At 43.1% G+C, this 16,361-nt stretch overlaps 1 protein-coding gene across 3 annotated transcripts in view; it reads right to left on the reverse strand.

Annotated features, from left to right (window-relative positions):
- Positions 1-16,361, reverse strand: part of LOC138178067 (heat shock 70 kDa protein cognate 4-like) — a 58,021-nt gene that overhangs the window by 2,388 nt on the left and 39,272 nt on the right. For 2 of the 3 annotated variants that reach the window (XM_069109512.1, XM_069109522.1), the window contains exons 2-4: positions 2,596-2,714; positions 1,765-2,094; positions 584-982 (exon numbers count right to left, since the gene is read on the reverse strand). In XM_069109512.1, the coding sequence (XP_068965613.1) occupies positions 584-982; positions 1,765-2,094; positions 2,596-2,661 (795 nt within the window). In that variant the 5' untranslated portion in view covers positions 2,662-2,714. Of the gene's footprint in view, positions 1-583; positions 983-1,764; positions 2,095-2,595; positions 2,715-3,509; positions 3,786-16,361 lie in introns of those variants that run through there. The other variant, XM_069109502.1, reaches the window with a different exon arrangement.

Consider the following 16,361-nt stretch of genomic DNA (forward strand, 5'->3'; position numbering starts at 1 on the left):
TCACGTTAATCAGTCTCTATTGGAAAGGACAATAAACTGTGAACCCAGTCATATTAGAATTTATCGCAACGATCGCAATGGCCTCCAAAGTACTCGAATTCAATTACGATTATTGGTGTCCGAACGATAAAAGTCGAAGCCCTTCGTGCCGTCAAACACCATAAATATATTCGAGCAGGCTGTACGTTTAATGGTACCGGTAACGCGGTACGCATAGGGTCGAAAAACGCGGGTGTTGACTTTGTCATAGAGCTCATTAATTTTGTAACGTTCGTTCTGGGGGCGTCGCCGACACCCCCCCCCCCCTATATTGTTCTCGACCGTACCCTCGTCCTGCGTTTCGAACCCTGACTTAAAACACTGGGGTCGCTCCGCTAGGAAATGTAATCGAATTTTAATGCGTTTCATTATCGAACCTGCCCTGTATCACCCTAACTTCGTTTTAAAGAACCGACACACCGCGTCGCGTCAAACGTTGGCTCGGAGGGCGTTGCTCGCCAACAGTGAATACTTGTTCCTGCCTATATGCTATCTTTTATGTATGAAAGGGTTATCCCGTAAATAAATAAATAATGAAAGCAACCTGAAGGAACCTCTGGATTCGTGGAATTCTAGTCGAGCCACCGACGAGCACGATGTCGTGAATCTGAGATTTGTCCATCTTGGCGTCTCGCAGAGCTTCCTCAACTGGCTGTAACGTACACTTGAAGAGATCTTGGTTGAGCTCCTCGAAGCGAGCGCGCGTGATGGACGTGTAAAAGTCGATGCCATCGAGCAGGGAATCGATTTCGATGTTGGCTTGCGTCGATGAGGACAAGGTTCTCTTGGCACGCTCGCACGCTGTTCTCAACCGACGAACCGCTCGTTTGTTCGTCGTCAGATCCTTCTTGAACTTTCTTGAGAACTCTTGTGTGAAGTGTGTCACCATGCGACTGTCGAAGTCCTCGCCACCCAGGTGGGTGTCACCGGCAGTGGCCTTCACCTGAAATTATATGCGTATTCTATTCTAGAATGCAAGTTCTCTACTCTTCTGGTAATACTAATTTTATTGTTGGATATCTGTTGGAACTTTACAATTGACCTCGATATTTCCAGAAATTCCGATTTTAACGCGATACCCGATAATCTGGATATTTACTGTCAAAACTGTCGTAACTTTATAATCGCTCTTTCAAAGCATTTTCGTGCTAATGTGTCTAAAACTAGAGCGAGTAAAAATTATGTTAAGTCAAAGAAACTCACGTTTTTACAAGAAAGTCAAAAAATCCTACGCGTCTTAACACATAGGCTGTCAGTGATCTTGAAGCACAGAGGAATTTAATATCATGCGATGAAATTCAAAAAATTCTCGTTTGCTCGAGCCATGCAGAAAGATAGCAACAAATCAGCAGACGTTAAAGCGTTAAAACTCTCAACGTAAAAATTATTCTATTCGATACTCAAGGCACTGACTTAATCAAATTATTACTAGAATCGTCGAATTAACAGAAGATAAAATCAAAACATCACGCTGCAACATTAGTGTCTTTTGGCAGTAAAATTGCTGAGGCAGAAGACTTAGTTACTGGCATTTATTCGTTCTACGTAGGTTTCGCATTAAACCATAAGGAACGGTGCTTTTATTTAAAAACTTTCCTCGGACTTGTTTCTCACAGCGTGGAAAAGCACGTAGCTCCGTCCCGAGAGGGTTCCGACGGCAATAGGAAAAAGGAAGTTCCTCCGCGGAGGAATGCGGTTCGCGGTCCGTGCATAGACGAAACTTACCTCGAATATGCCGTCGTTGATAGTCAGTATCGATACGTCGAAAGTACCGCCGCCGAGATCGAAGATCAGAACGTTCCTTTCACCGCGGCCCTTTTTGTCGAGGCCGTAAGCAATAGCTGCGGCAGTCGGCTCGTTAATGATCCTCAGGACATTCAAGCCGGAGATAGTACCGGCGTCCTTGGTAGCCTGTCGCTGGGAATCGTTGAAGTACGCTGGTACCGTAATCACGGCGTTCGTGACGGACTTTCCCAAATAAGCTTCCGCCGTTTCCTTCATTTTCGTCAAAACCATCGACGAGATCTCTTCGGGAAAGAAGGACTTCGTCTCACCCTAGAATCGATATAGCAACTCGGGATAGAATTGATCATAGAGGAGAGCGAAATTGTGTTATAAATTCCTCCGAAACGTTTAGTTTCTTAGGTTTCGTTTGAAAGATGGCCTACTCCTCCCTAAAGCCAAGTGGAATTTTAGATTTGATGTTTACTTTTATTAAAGAAGGTTTCGAATAATTGACATAACGAACGATCGCATGATACCATAGAAACATTGATAAGTATCCAAGAATCGTTCAAGTGTCCTTGAAAGCTCGGAAAAGTGAAAAATTTACGATTGAACATCGATCCTTAAGAGTGTAGGAAAATATGCCAGCTTACAAAGGATGAGTTTGCGGTTTGATAAGATACCGATTGTTCGAAATGTAGGCCAACATACATAAAGCAACATTGATACCGTACACAGAACAAAGTCAAACGTTGCTAATTAAATTCCTTGTCTAACTGTGGATGTTCACGCGGTTGGACGTCAGGTCACGTTAAACGTTAGCCAACTCACCTTGTACCGAACTCGGATTTTCGGTTTTCCTCCGTCGTTAACCACGGCGAACGGCCACTGTTTCATGTCAGCTTGGACTGATGGATCATCGTAACGTCTGCCAATCAACCTCTTCGCATCTGTCGGACGATTTCATTTACGCTTCCCTTAATCATCGATTCGAGGATCGCTGGCAGCGATCGCATAATTGGCCGCGAATTCGGCGCATGATCGAGAGACGCAACGATCACGACCACGCTCTTATCGTGGCGAAACGAGCGAACTTATCGTGGGCGAATTCCGACCTCGTCCGCTGAACGACTATAGATCTCGGAACGGTAAGTCGATTTGGCAGCCACGAAACGAGAGCGTTCTCGACGTTGAACTGGTTTCCGGTCGCGTTTCTTTTCGCGGGCCAGCTACTGCGCCGGAAGCCAGCCCAGAAACCCGGAAATGACGGTGATTCTTGGGATCTTAGCTACGCTGCCAAGTCGACGGACCTTGCCAGCGTGATTATCAAAAATTCTGCTCGCGTAACGCTCTACGTTTTGATTTTACGTCTGACTTCAAGAAGTATCTCTTAATTTTGTTTTTTTTATTTTTTTAGAAGATGGAACATTTTGCTTAGCTTCGTTTCAATCCTCAAATACAAATCAGTAGTCTTTTAGAAGAAATTTCGTTTATCGTAATTTCACTATTACAATCTAGATTCCGGAGAATTGAAAAAACTTTAAGATTTGCGATTTGTGAAACGTAATTTATAGTGATTTCTCTCTGTGGCCTTTATGTATTATAATACAGTGGTTTAATGAATAAAATTTTCAAGTAATCCATCCGTAGACTATTGGTAACAGTACGCCTATGGTAATGTCAAAAATAAGGAAGCCTGTGATTAAGAATTAAACTTTGATACGATCATCGAACTATAAGCCTACCAAAGATCGTGTTCGTTGGATTCATAGCTACTTGATTCTTGGCTGCATCACCGATTAACCTCTCCGCTTCGGTAAACGCCACGTAGCTCGGTGTAGTGCGATTTCCTTGGTCATTAGCAACGATCTCGACTTTTCCATTGAGAAATACGCCGACACACGAATAGGTTGTTCCCAAATCAATTCCTACCGCCGGTGCTGTCATTGTAAACCCGATGAAATTTGGAAGAACGAAACGAGAAAACTGGATGCAACGACAGAATAATCGCTGCTCGACTGTTCTGGTCGTGCAGTCTACTGTCTTCTTACGTACGTTCAATGCTGCGTGCGATTGAGCTAAATTGGAAAATGTCCCCTGTGCTTGTAGGCACTTGAGTTACACCAATGGCAGATAAAAAGTGGCGGAAAAAAGCGTACTATTTATCGAAGGTTGTAAAAGTGTGCTCTAGACACCATTTTTGTCTTGTATATTTAACGTAGTGTAATATTAAGAGGACCTTTTGCACCGGTATCTTTTCTGTTTTACGATAATGGTATTCTTGTGCTTTCAAAAACGCCTAAAATATTCAGGAAGGCTGACGACGATATTGAAAAAAGAACTGAGTTGTTCACCTTCGTCATGAACTTGGAACTAGGAAATCAAGATTGGATGTACCTTTTCCATGCAATAATTCAAGCAATTAAAGACAAGAAACGGCTTATACTTTTCAATTTCATATCTTCCATCGTTGCAGTTACTCGAGATAAAAGCACTTCAGATTTTTTTTCTTCCCCAGAGAATCGAACGTCGCGAATCTACGATTCGTAACATAGCTCGAGAAAACCTTATCACACAGAACGTTTCACGCTCGACGAGAAGGCGTTGATCTCGATAGTATCAGGAAGCCATGGGTTTTGAAAGGGAGACTTCTTCGGTTCGATAATCAGGCAATTACCGGAGAGATCGATCGCGTCGTTCGTAAATTTCGCGCGTTCGACCGCGACGCGTCGATTCCCATCCACGACGCGGACAGACGCCGTGATTCGTGACCAGGGTTTTGGATCGACTCCGCGTCTGTGATGCGTACAAAGAGACACGCTGACGGCCTATCTCATTTATGGCTCCCTAATAAACTTCCCATTACAAGCTTCTACCGCGATGATCGATAACCGTGAATCGAAATGCAGACCACGCGCAGCTTCGGGCAACCTCCAGCGTGTTTTTTTAATTCCTCAAACAATGTCTTGGTAGTTTTAAGTTCATTCGATAATTTTAGTGTGACGGCGTGACTGTTTCTGGAAGTTGAGGGAATAAAGTTTCGTCTGGCTGCGTTACAAAGATTTCACGATTTTACGAGAAAGGGAAATATTCGAAAACGTCGGAAGAAAATTGATGCTGAGAATTAATTAAGCGACACGGGCTCTTATCGGAACCGGAACACGAGCATACGAGGAAGTTCCGCCCCAAGCTGGTCCAGCGTCGTCGAGGTGGAGCTTCCACCAGAGCCCGATAAATTTATCCCGAAGGGGAGTCCCAAATGCAGGATGTGACGCGTTAATTTGCTTATCCTTTCCCCTACGAGGGTGAACGATGTCATAATTAATGACTATTCCTAACGACAAACCTTGGACGCTTACCAGATGAACTCACATTACCTAAAACTTTTGAGACACCACAGATCCGAGAAAATTGCAACAGAATTCAACAGGATCCCTTGATACAAGATTATATGAAACTGTAAGGAAAGCTGCTGATATATACTTCTTGCTTTACTCATTTACTTGCTTTACTCATCAGGCGACATGTATTGTATAACGCACAATTGTAAATAACATGTTACAGTTAAAAGTTCGTGTAAAATCGAAGTGAATCTAAGCTGTTACGATCAATCGTATTCCTTCCATTTGCTCTCTTTCTAGCTCTGCACAATACTAGACTTCAGCCAGAAATCAAAACTCGAAAGAAGAGACAGAAACGCGACGAAAGAAGAACAGTATCGAAGAATTGAAGGCAAAACGAGATGGTTTAGAGTTTTAGAGAATGAAGATGGCGCGAAGGGGAAGTGACGCGAATATCGAGATTGGATCGGGGCGGGAGTATGTGTAAGCCTCATAAATATGTCGTCAGGCCGGTAAACAAGACACGCGAAGTCGGTACAAGCTGTACGTCCGTTCATGGTGTATTGTAGAATCGTTCGGTGGCCGCGGTCGTGGAGATGGTCGGGTACCGCGACCGGGATTTAAAGCCGGGAAATTTATCGTTTCGCGAGGAGGCGGACAGAAGCGACGAAAGGGATGAAGCCAGAACTGCGAGGAGATAGAAGGAGGGGCGAGGTTGAGCGATGTACACGAATGAATGCGGCGAGAAAGCGCAGAGAGTGAAGGAGATACCGAACGATACAAGGCAGAGGAAGGAGGAAAGAGTTTCGCGTACAACGAAAACCTCTGGCAGACTACCGAAAACCGGTCGTTTCCAATCCTGCCTCTCATCCCACAATCTGGCCGTGATTCAACGATCGTTCCGTCGGCTCTTTTCACCTTGGCTACCGTTCCTCTTAGCATAGATGCGTCGCGTTCCGAAGGAAACCGCGATTTTCACCCCTGTTACAAAGCGAAGCCGCCGATCATCTAAACGGACCTCACCAAGATCTTTGTCTTCTTTTATAAATGCCTCGTGATTCTGTCTCGTCTGGAAAAACTGATATGGACGCAGAAGACGATGATTTATTTCTGTGGAATCTTTGGATTTAAGGAAACGTTGGGATATTATTATATTAAGTTTGCGTGGCTAGAGTATATTTGAAATTTATGCATCATCAATCAATTATGTTATATTACCGCGTGACGTTGCGATATTAGAGGAAGCAAAGAGGGCGAAGGATGCGTTTCGCGCGGGATCTATTCATCAGTGGACTCATCGGTAAGGTTACCTAACAGGTTTGCTATAAACGTCAAAGTAGTAGGAAAACATTCTCAAACGACTATTTCTAAGAATTATGTTTTCTATATCTATGCTGTAACAAGGAGAACTTCCTCGATATAATACAGAGTAGAATATTCCAAGGTGACAGTCAATTCTACTTCGATTCCTAATGTACTTCCGTTCCTTAAACCGCAATAACTCGACAAGACGTTTAAGGAACAAAACTAGTGTATCATGTGGCCTCATCGGAGAGAGCATCCGTTCTGCAACGACTTCTCGGGGCCGGTAATCTACCGCGACAAGCGGCGGCGATTGTCATATTTCTCATCGGATAATACATATCGTAAATAACAAGGCTGATATTGAATGAGAGAAAAGTGGGAACCGGTTACAATATTTTCAGTACATCGGCAGGGCCAGCGGGCTGGCTCGAGTCGATCGGCGCTAGTCAGAAGAGAGGCAGTGAGCGGATCGGGAAGGGCGGAAGGGCAACGGTGAGCTGCAACATTTCGAATATAAGTTAGCCGGATATTGTTCGGCGCGGGGCGAATGGTAAGGGGCTTAGCAGCTCTGAAGCAGCGGCCAATATGGTGGTTACATGAGGATGAAACGATATAAATCCCGAAACGCTTACAGTTATTGCAGATCCAGCGTAATATCCACTCGAGCGGCGATCCGCCGGCCGGCCGGTTTACGCGGTAATTCGCCGATGACAGCGTCGCGATAAAATGAAATCGGTTCGCGGCTTTTATAACGACCGCGATGCGCTAATCCTTTCGCCGGCAAACTTGACGCGGAACCTATTTAAAATGAGACAAAAGGCGAATCAGAAGTATACGTTTGATTTTTTATATATAGAAAAATATATACAATATAAATAAATAAAATTTCATGGTACAGTAGAACAATCACGGTAAAATAATTATCGGAAAATGTGACGACAATTCTTCAAACTTCAAGACTACAACAGTGATTCATCTTTCAGCTCTTCGTTTCTTGAGCGATCTACGAAAAATAAGAAACAGAAATTGTTGGCTTTTCGATAGAGATTATCACATCGTAAAAATAGTTTCTGATAATCGATCGAAGACAGACCGAAACCACGCAGCACACGATCGAAATGAAATAAAACAGGCTCGAGATCGATCCCTGTCTTGACTATGTTTCTGCCCGAAGCCAGCCGTTATTTTCTCATCTCAGTCTCGTAAGTCATAAATAATATGCGACGATCAAATTTTCGTCACGGTTTCGAAGATGTCTGAGTGCAAATCCCCTCGCGAAAGACGAAACGGCTCGACGTTCCGATCTTCGTGCGAGATCGTATCGAATGTCGCGCCGTACCGAAGATACACGTCCTGACAAACCTCATATGGTATTCATGAAAACTGCGTATTCATCAATGAGATGATCGTCGGATCCTGGATAAAAATCCGGCTCGACCACCGAGCGCGCCGTTACACGCGCGTTACTTCTACTTCCTCTTACCACTCATCCTCTCCCGTCAGCCCCGTGGTTGGCCTTGTCTGCCGGAATATTCGAGCTCGCAAGAAAGAACATTTCTGTCAAGGGTGGCGGCGTGTACGTGGGTGTACGCGGAACGGCGTGTGCGTTATTTGTGTGAGTTATTTCACACATGGCGGCCGATCGATAGGCATCGCATTGCATTCGGGGACTCTCTGTCGCCTCTACGCTTCTCTCGTTTCTCCCTGGGTACACCTACCTTCGCGCAAGACTCGCGATAGATAGTATGTCCTTCTGTCTGGATAGCAACGATCGCTTATCGTTCCACGTGTCACTGGATGTAAGAGACACGGTAGGAATCACACGGTCCTTTCGAGGACATCGTCTCAACCAAACAATAGAATTTGCAGAAAGAAATCAGGAACTTTAACGACAAGGTTATACGAGTCAATCTTCACAAATATTGTAAATAATTACTTGTTGATTGCATATAAAAATTACAGGAAAAACATCAATTACGTGAGTTACATTTCGTGTTTATTATAGGGAATTATCGTTACATTTAATATATTTGTTAAATTAATTCAACAACGCTCCACAAATTTCACCAAGCAAAAGTTTAAATTGTCAGCATTTGTATATTTGAAACGGTGAACGATTCAAATTTTACGATGACACGCTCGCACGGATCCCGATGAAATCCCGAGACCATAAAATTCGAAACTCGTTCAATTTCTTTTTAATCGATTTATTCACAGGTTCCTAATCAACCAATTGAATTTTCATTTTATCATGGGTCAGTAGCATTTTTCGTGATGTAGGATTGACGCGCGCGATCTTTGAATCTCGATGATTCGCGGGACACGCGAATGAAACGCGAACGATATTTCATATAACTGGCGCGCGATCCGTGGCGTTGCTGCGGTCGCATCGTTAGGTTCGGCGAAATGAAAATACGACGGCTGTCGTTTACAGACACGTCGGACGTCCACCTGGACGTAATACGGCCTGGTATAATTAATCCTTCGCGAGCAAAACTCGCGTTATTGTGTCCCGGTAAGTTGTGACAGTAAATTACTCGTCAAGTCTAGCGAAGAGCAAACATTTCTCTCCGCGTTGATCCTGCTATTTCGGATCGAAATTACTTGTAGCCGCGTGTCCGCGAAACGAACGGTGCGGCTTAATAAAACGTCAGCCAGGAGAGCTGCGTATTAAATGGTAAATTCATAGTATCGTGCACTGGTTAGGATATCTGTACTTTATGCCGGGCAACAAATGTCATTTTCTGTTTATCTTTTCCATTTTTGTAGTCAGTTGCTGGATATGGTTGCAAACAATACCACAGAAGTGGAGAAGAAGAGATATAAAGAATGGCATGTAATTGTGAATAAACTAGAAGTGGAGGGAGAAGAACTTTTTGTCTTTACGGAATTCGTTATTTAAACTGGATCGAGTTCTGAAGACTTGTAAATACGTGTACGTGTACGTATTTTTTTTATATGTATTCTAAAATACTTTCGTCGTCAAATATAACAATGTGCCGTTATTCTTGTGAAATCTCGTTGAATATTCAACAGTTTATTCGAGCGAAACTCTAACATCCACCTGTTCTTTTTTAACCTTCCTTCTCTCTCCTCCTCAGATTACCCCAATCATTTAACAATAAAACTCTCGATAACCGCAACTCTATCCACATCGACCGATCACCGGCCAATTAACCGCTTCCATCGGCGATCTCGACCTCCACGAGAAAACTCTAACACTACCTCTCTCTCTCACTTACTACTCGGAAAAGACGAATCGCGAGAGGGAATCGTTGCAGTCGATCCAATTTTCCCCTATCTTACCGCAGCAATCTACAGGTAAGCGAATCCATCAGACGTGAGCAAGCATGTCGATCCATTAATTCGTGCATCGAATGCAGGAGCCCGCGCGATTCCCGGTCGCCGCCGTGGCCGTCCCTTAATGGAGCACCGAGTTATCGGTGAAATTTCCAATAAGACTCGGTCGGTGGAATCATCCTGCCACTTCAGTCGGCACGTACCCGCGATCGCCGGAAGACGGTTTTGACGCTTGCTTACAGTGGCGAGGAGCGGCGGACGTAATGTGCCAATAAAAATGCAAAGTACGGCCCTCCTTCGCCGCGCGCGTTGCTCCTTCTTCTCTTTTCCTGTCCGTGTGCACACCCCCGAGGGGATGGGCTGCCGCTCCCTTCTCCGATTCAATGCTTCTCTCGCGAGACGAACCGCTTGAAAGACGCTTCGCGAGAGTGGCTGCGAAACAAGCATCACGAGTGGCCCGACAATATGACTCGCAGTTTTTCCCTGGTCGGGAGTCTGGCGTTAGAGAAAGGTAAAGTCGTTGGGAAATTGTTATGGACCCTGCTATACAGAGAAATGGGAAAATGACGTCTTGTTTGATGGAGATTGCTAGTTCAATGAGGTTGAGTTTGATATTAAAACTTTCGTTTATTTTTGGAACTTATCTGGTTGGCCAGTTATTGAGAAAGGTACACGCGTTTCTCTCTTCTTCGTCGAATGCGAGTGAGATACGAATACCTGACGTATTTACGTATTACGTCAGAGCCCCTTTCCAAGAAATTAGTTCCAAGGATTAAAGGAGTTGCCGTAACAAGCAGCTCCACTTTCTAATAATTTAAGTAAACAAACAAAAACCAACTAAAAAATCAATCAAATTCATAAGTCTCAACTAATATTTTTGTAGTAATATATCTTTGTACTTGCACAAACTCTATTGTAATTTTAGTCCAGTTGGATAGTATTATATGGATTACCGAAAGCTTCGGTGATTTCGTGGTGATATTAATACTTCCTGTAAATGTGACGAATTATATTTGGAGTTGGTCGTCCTATAGCTGTATCGACATTTTCAGTACTGATTAGTTGAATCGTCATTACGTGGACAGGTATACGTCAGATTCTCGTTATTTCCACAACTACGATCAATGTATCTCGACGATATTATTCTTACTGTAAATAAGCGGATGCTAATGAAGTGTCTTTGGACGAACGCGGCACGGCGCAGCGCTGCGTAGTTTGCGTAAACGTTGAAAGGTCAAAAATGTTTCCTTCACTCGGCGAACGCTACCTCGACCCGTTGATGAAACCGATCAAATGGCAATCGGGCCGCGCAACGATTCGTCCGGAAGATAATACATCAATCAGCAGTTCAATTAGCCGCAAAACCGGAATATGGTTATCTGCAACGATTATCCCGCCGCTTCTGTTAACGATCGGGTTCAACATATGTCAGTACGAACTGATTAGCTCGTTCGATGCAATATTGTAATTGAAAGAAAAAAATGATCAAAAACGGGGGATGAAAGATACGATCTGCTTAACCCTAACCCTAGGTAGCCTATCAAGTAGTGTTCAAACAGAGATCTCCAACTACCAGTGTAGTTTTACTTTTGGTCTTAACGAATAGTCACTTATACGCAAGATACCGAACGTTTTATTCATAAAACAAACATGTAAACGCAGGGCCTTCTCAATAAAGAATAAAATTGATACTTATTAACATACACATGTTTAATTATTCTAATTTAAGGCACTGTAGTACGATTTCAACGTAGGTGGTCTGAGAGATTTTTACCAAGCGTGTGCATACCATAGCCGGTGCAATACGATCGCATCGAAGATGGCCGCATAGTTGCATATATCTTTGGAAACTGTATGAGTGTGCGCGCGAGAGGAGAAGCGAAATCAAAAAGAAGAAAGAACAGGCTGGAGGAAGAAAGCATTACTTGTTACATATTATTTTTCGTTCACATAATGAGATTTCGTATTCAGACGAGTGAATTCAGTCGGTAGTAGTTCAACTGATTGCACATTGACTAAAATTTCGTTCAATTAAGTGGAATTGAAATAAATGAAGTACTATTGTACCTTCGGTACATTACGTACGCATTTAAGTATTTTTGTAAATTTGTATAAATCTATGAAGGATTATAAAGGAGACATTTCGTGTTTCACGAAGTAAGAACGCCCACTGCTCAGCTATTTATCTGTGTTCAAGGCGCTTATGTCTTTTAAATTCTGCCCCTTCGTGCCTATAAAAATGACCAGAGGAACGTTCAACCGCGTCGACTTTCATATCCTTTTACGTAAACTAGTAAAAAGACATTATAATGAGGGCTTATACGGATCTCCGCTTTAAATTCATTCGTACCACGCGATTACAGGATTATCCCGAGTGGACTACGCCGCCTTCTGTAACCAACATCGGATTTATAACTCTAATGCCGGCGATAGAATAGCATTAGTCGTGACGTTGGTTAAACCGTTACTCTATTCGCCGTACGAGCATTTTGTATAAGACTAGGTCGAAGATACTAAACAAACAACGAAATCACGTTACAGTGTATAATGAATCGGAATGCCGAACTAACATGACCGGAGAAAACGGAGCAACGAACTAACATTTGGAAAATAGATCTACTTTCTGTAATTAGGCTGGTGGGATATTTAAACGCGTCATGATACTCATCCTAGTTACCCTTTGGAAAGTATAGCGGGTGAGCATGAAGTTGCCAGGATTCGCCGCTCGCTCGTAGAACAAGCTGAACAGACGCGTTTCTGTGCGGGACAAGTTACAAAACGTTCGTGTGCACGCGTGCATATACACATAGCTGACACCAACGTACGTGATACGTGTGCGTGCGTTACATGAATATAATTAATTGCACGGTTCCGTGCAAGTTCTTCCGCTAAACCGCGGGCAATGTATAACATCTTACCGAATTTTCTGTTACACCAATTTAAATATTAGTCGTAAAAAGAATCGAAGATTTTGTTATATTTTATATGACACGGAGCTGGAAATTTAGCAATTGCACTCAAATCATTCATTGGATCGGAATAACGGACTTTGAAAAATAAGAGAAGAGAAACGTGGAATAACTAATTCCACAGTTTCGATATGGATGATTAACTCGTTTACACGCAATCAGGTAATTCAGGTTCAGGTTTTCGAAATAAGCGCAAAACGCGAATTTTTAGCAGGTCGATAATCACACGTTCCAGTTTGCGTTCCATTGGTTACGTTGGTCACTGCTTTCGCGTACGGAGAATTCAAAAGGCCGGCCATCGAACAATGTAACGGACTTTCATCGACAAAGGGTTCGCCTGTTGAGATGTCCCATTGTACGTATTTGTACTATCTGGATGCAATCGATCCATTGTCCGGCCTTGATTGGTGAAATTAACAAAGACAGATGAGCTTTGCAGGGCTCGCGATGAAACCCGGAGTCAAATTCCGCGGTGGCGTATTCTAATTCGATTTAATCCGTTTAAAACGCTTTCAACGCGGTTCACGAAGGTATTCGTCGAACGAGAATAAAGTTGCACTAGTTTCAACGGGTCCTTATACACCAATTTAACGTAATCGGTTAACGACGCTCATACAACGTTTCGAGAACATGCCATTGCAATTCGTGCAACGATCATAGAACGTAGAGCTTTTACCGTTTAAACGGTAGCAGCTCGTAATTGACACCGAATGCACCAAATATGTTAAAGCTGTAGATTTTGGGTATATTTTTTTTTTGCTATTACTAAAAATATTCAAGCGTTTTTGACAAAAATCATATTAATTTTCACTGGAACAGGAACATGATCGAGTATTTCAGAAGCCAAATTGACTAAGTGCGAGCTTTTGTTGTACCCAAGTACGTGATTAGCACAAAGAATCGTAAATTCTCAGGCGAATTTTGAAGAACGATATTTCCATATCATTGCTTCTTTGTAATTTTCATTTTGTGGAGTTGATCGGTACCTACGTGATATAGGTTAATAGTTAATAACTCTGATCTCTCACAAATATCACTCGCATAACATGCGTGAAACTAAGATACGTAAAGATAAAAAGACAAGTGGATGGTATAAAATTGACGAAAGGTGAATAGACGGTGAACAAATATTCTGGGAGGTGTCAGAAGGAAAGGAACAGTATACATATATTCGTCGATATTTATGTGGTAGCCGGTGTGACGAAAAAACAGGCATCCTCTACTTTCATCTCCCACGAGGAATACGAAAAAGAGCGACAGCCAACGAGTGGCCGTAAAAGACGGATAAACCCCGGTGTACGAACCGTTGAAATAAATGTCAGGAGTTAGTTACTGCCCGTAAAGTGCACCGCACTCGTTGTTCAGCGTGCCGCGAACTTAGCGTTCCACGTTATTCATCTTTTTCTCTATATCGCTAGCCGCGACTCCGTTTCATAATTTATGTCGCGTTTAATGTGGATTTTTACGTAGCCAGCCGACAACACCTGTATAATTGAATTTAAATGCAGCCACCGCCGTTTCCGGCGACGCGCGTCCGCCGTTTTATCTTAACCGACGCGTCGCGCCGCCTGCAACATCGTACCCGTTCGCAATTAGAAATCGCTGAACACAGTTACGATTATTCTCGTTATGTCGTTCTTAGCAATGCAGAATGGAAATTTTACACCATGCGATATTACAGATGCAGGTGAGTAGGATTTTTTTGAGAAGGTCGATACCACGATTTCTAAGTCGAAATATTAGTGATCGTCGATTGGTTATTTTACCTCGAATTTCAATTGGACTAATATCATCGACAAATGAGTAGCTTTGTTTAGAGAAAAAGAACAAAAAGATAAGAATTTCTCGTGAAATTGAAGAGTGAAAATGAAAATCGTAAAATGCTGGTAATGTTTATTCGATGGAAACAGAGGAAATAAAATAAGCCTGAAAATAAGCAACGAACAATACCGAACAAAAGAGGACTAACTACTGTAGTTTGCTCGTCAAACAAAAAACGCTGTATTTACAGGGAGAATCTGTAATACGTGACATTCAATGAAATAGGATCCTCATAATAACTCTGCGACATGAACGAAACTCGTAATGATACGTTGCGCCGAGGTGACATACCCGTGAACGGAATTCCTTTGCGCGTGGCTGCTTCCGGAAGCGGTGGATGCAGGTCCGCTCCTCCTACGCTGCCTTCCGCCACTTACATTCGTGTTCTCTCTGGATACTATCGATGGCGAACTCTCGGTGCGTGCAACAATAAACGTTGTTTTTAATCGAGATTGTCCGATAAGCTAAGAGATCCACAAATTTCTCCAATTGTTCGTTTGACTTTTTATACTTCCTGTTGGATCAAAGCGGACGCAAATTCATGACAGGGACGATTTCGATCTTTGACCAATTGAAAACGTGGGAAAACGATGCAACCATTTTATCGTTATCGCGATATTAATTCGTTGGCGTAAATTCGATATTTTCTCATTTTCGTGTAAAATTGCTGGATTTGCAGATTACGGGAGTAAAATTCAGCTTTCAACGCGGCTAAGTTCGACGAGACCCTTTAGCTTCGCGTACGCAGTCCGGTAATTAGGAGGGAATGTAATTGCAAATTTCTAGCGTCGATTAGCATATCGTGTTGCGTAGCGGTGGTTATTAAAACGTATTAAACGGGAGGAACGAAACTGTGTTTAATGAGGGTCGGGTATTTACAAGTTATCCCTTTTTTTCTTATGCATCTCCGCTGTAGCATTATACCCGTGGTATAGCCATGGTATGCCAGTGGTGGTATCGCTAGGTGAATTATTGTTGTACACCGCATCGGCTTAATGAACCAAGCACCCCCCATTAAGTATTCTTCGAATCAAAGTGGAACACACAAATGGCTCGTCTGCGCGGAAGCTAATTAATCGTAATGGACAGAATGGATGTTACGACCCGAGTATCGCGGCCGGAACGTGCTAACTTCTAAATTAATTAAAATTACGCGGCTTACGCGGTGGTCTACCGGTAATAAGACGTTCTTTGGGATATTCCGCTGGAAAATTTTTTGCCTGCGGTTACGTTTCCTTTCGAAATTACATCCTAGTAAGATATATCTGATAACTACTCTAACCAGTCGAATTATACACGGATTTCTCTTGTACGAGTATAACGTTAACGTAGACCGCTAAACGTTGCAAAAGTTTGATTAAAATTACGCCGTGTAATATTCCACAGCCATCCAAATATAATTCAATTCAATTTACGTGCTTCCGAGATGTACATACTTTAAACGCCAACGATAACACGTAACGTACAAACTAAACACGCACTCCATCGCTAATTCGCCAAAAGCGTCAGCCTCGGAATCTCCGCGAATGAAAACCGCAAATGCGTTTGCAAAACCGCCTCGACTAGTATTTTCAGATACGGAATCGGCGATAATCGTCGCAAAGTGATACGACCTTTGGATTACATAAGCCTAGCTCGCGCGAGATCAATACGAGGGTATTGGCGAGAGCCAATATTAACGATCTCCGAAATATGCCGGTAAATATTTGTCCGCCATACAGGCCAAGTCTACTCAAGGATATCGTATGCGTTGACGGGGGTTGCACGGGCGCGCGCACCCTCGTTTGTGTTTGTACGCGCGACGCGATCGGCTTTCGGCGTCAGAACGGCGGATGTCGCCGGTCGATTCGAGCGGAATATG

The sequence above is a fragment of the Bombus flavifrons genome, chromosome 1, assembly GCF_040668555.2.
Source record: "Bombus flavifrons isolate JBK064 chromosome 1, iyBomFlav1_principal, whole genome shotgun sequence".
NCBI classification, from domain to species: Eukaryota; Metazoa; Arthropoda; class Insecta; order Hymenoptera; family Apidae; genus Bombus; species Bombus flavifrons.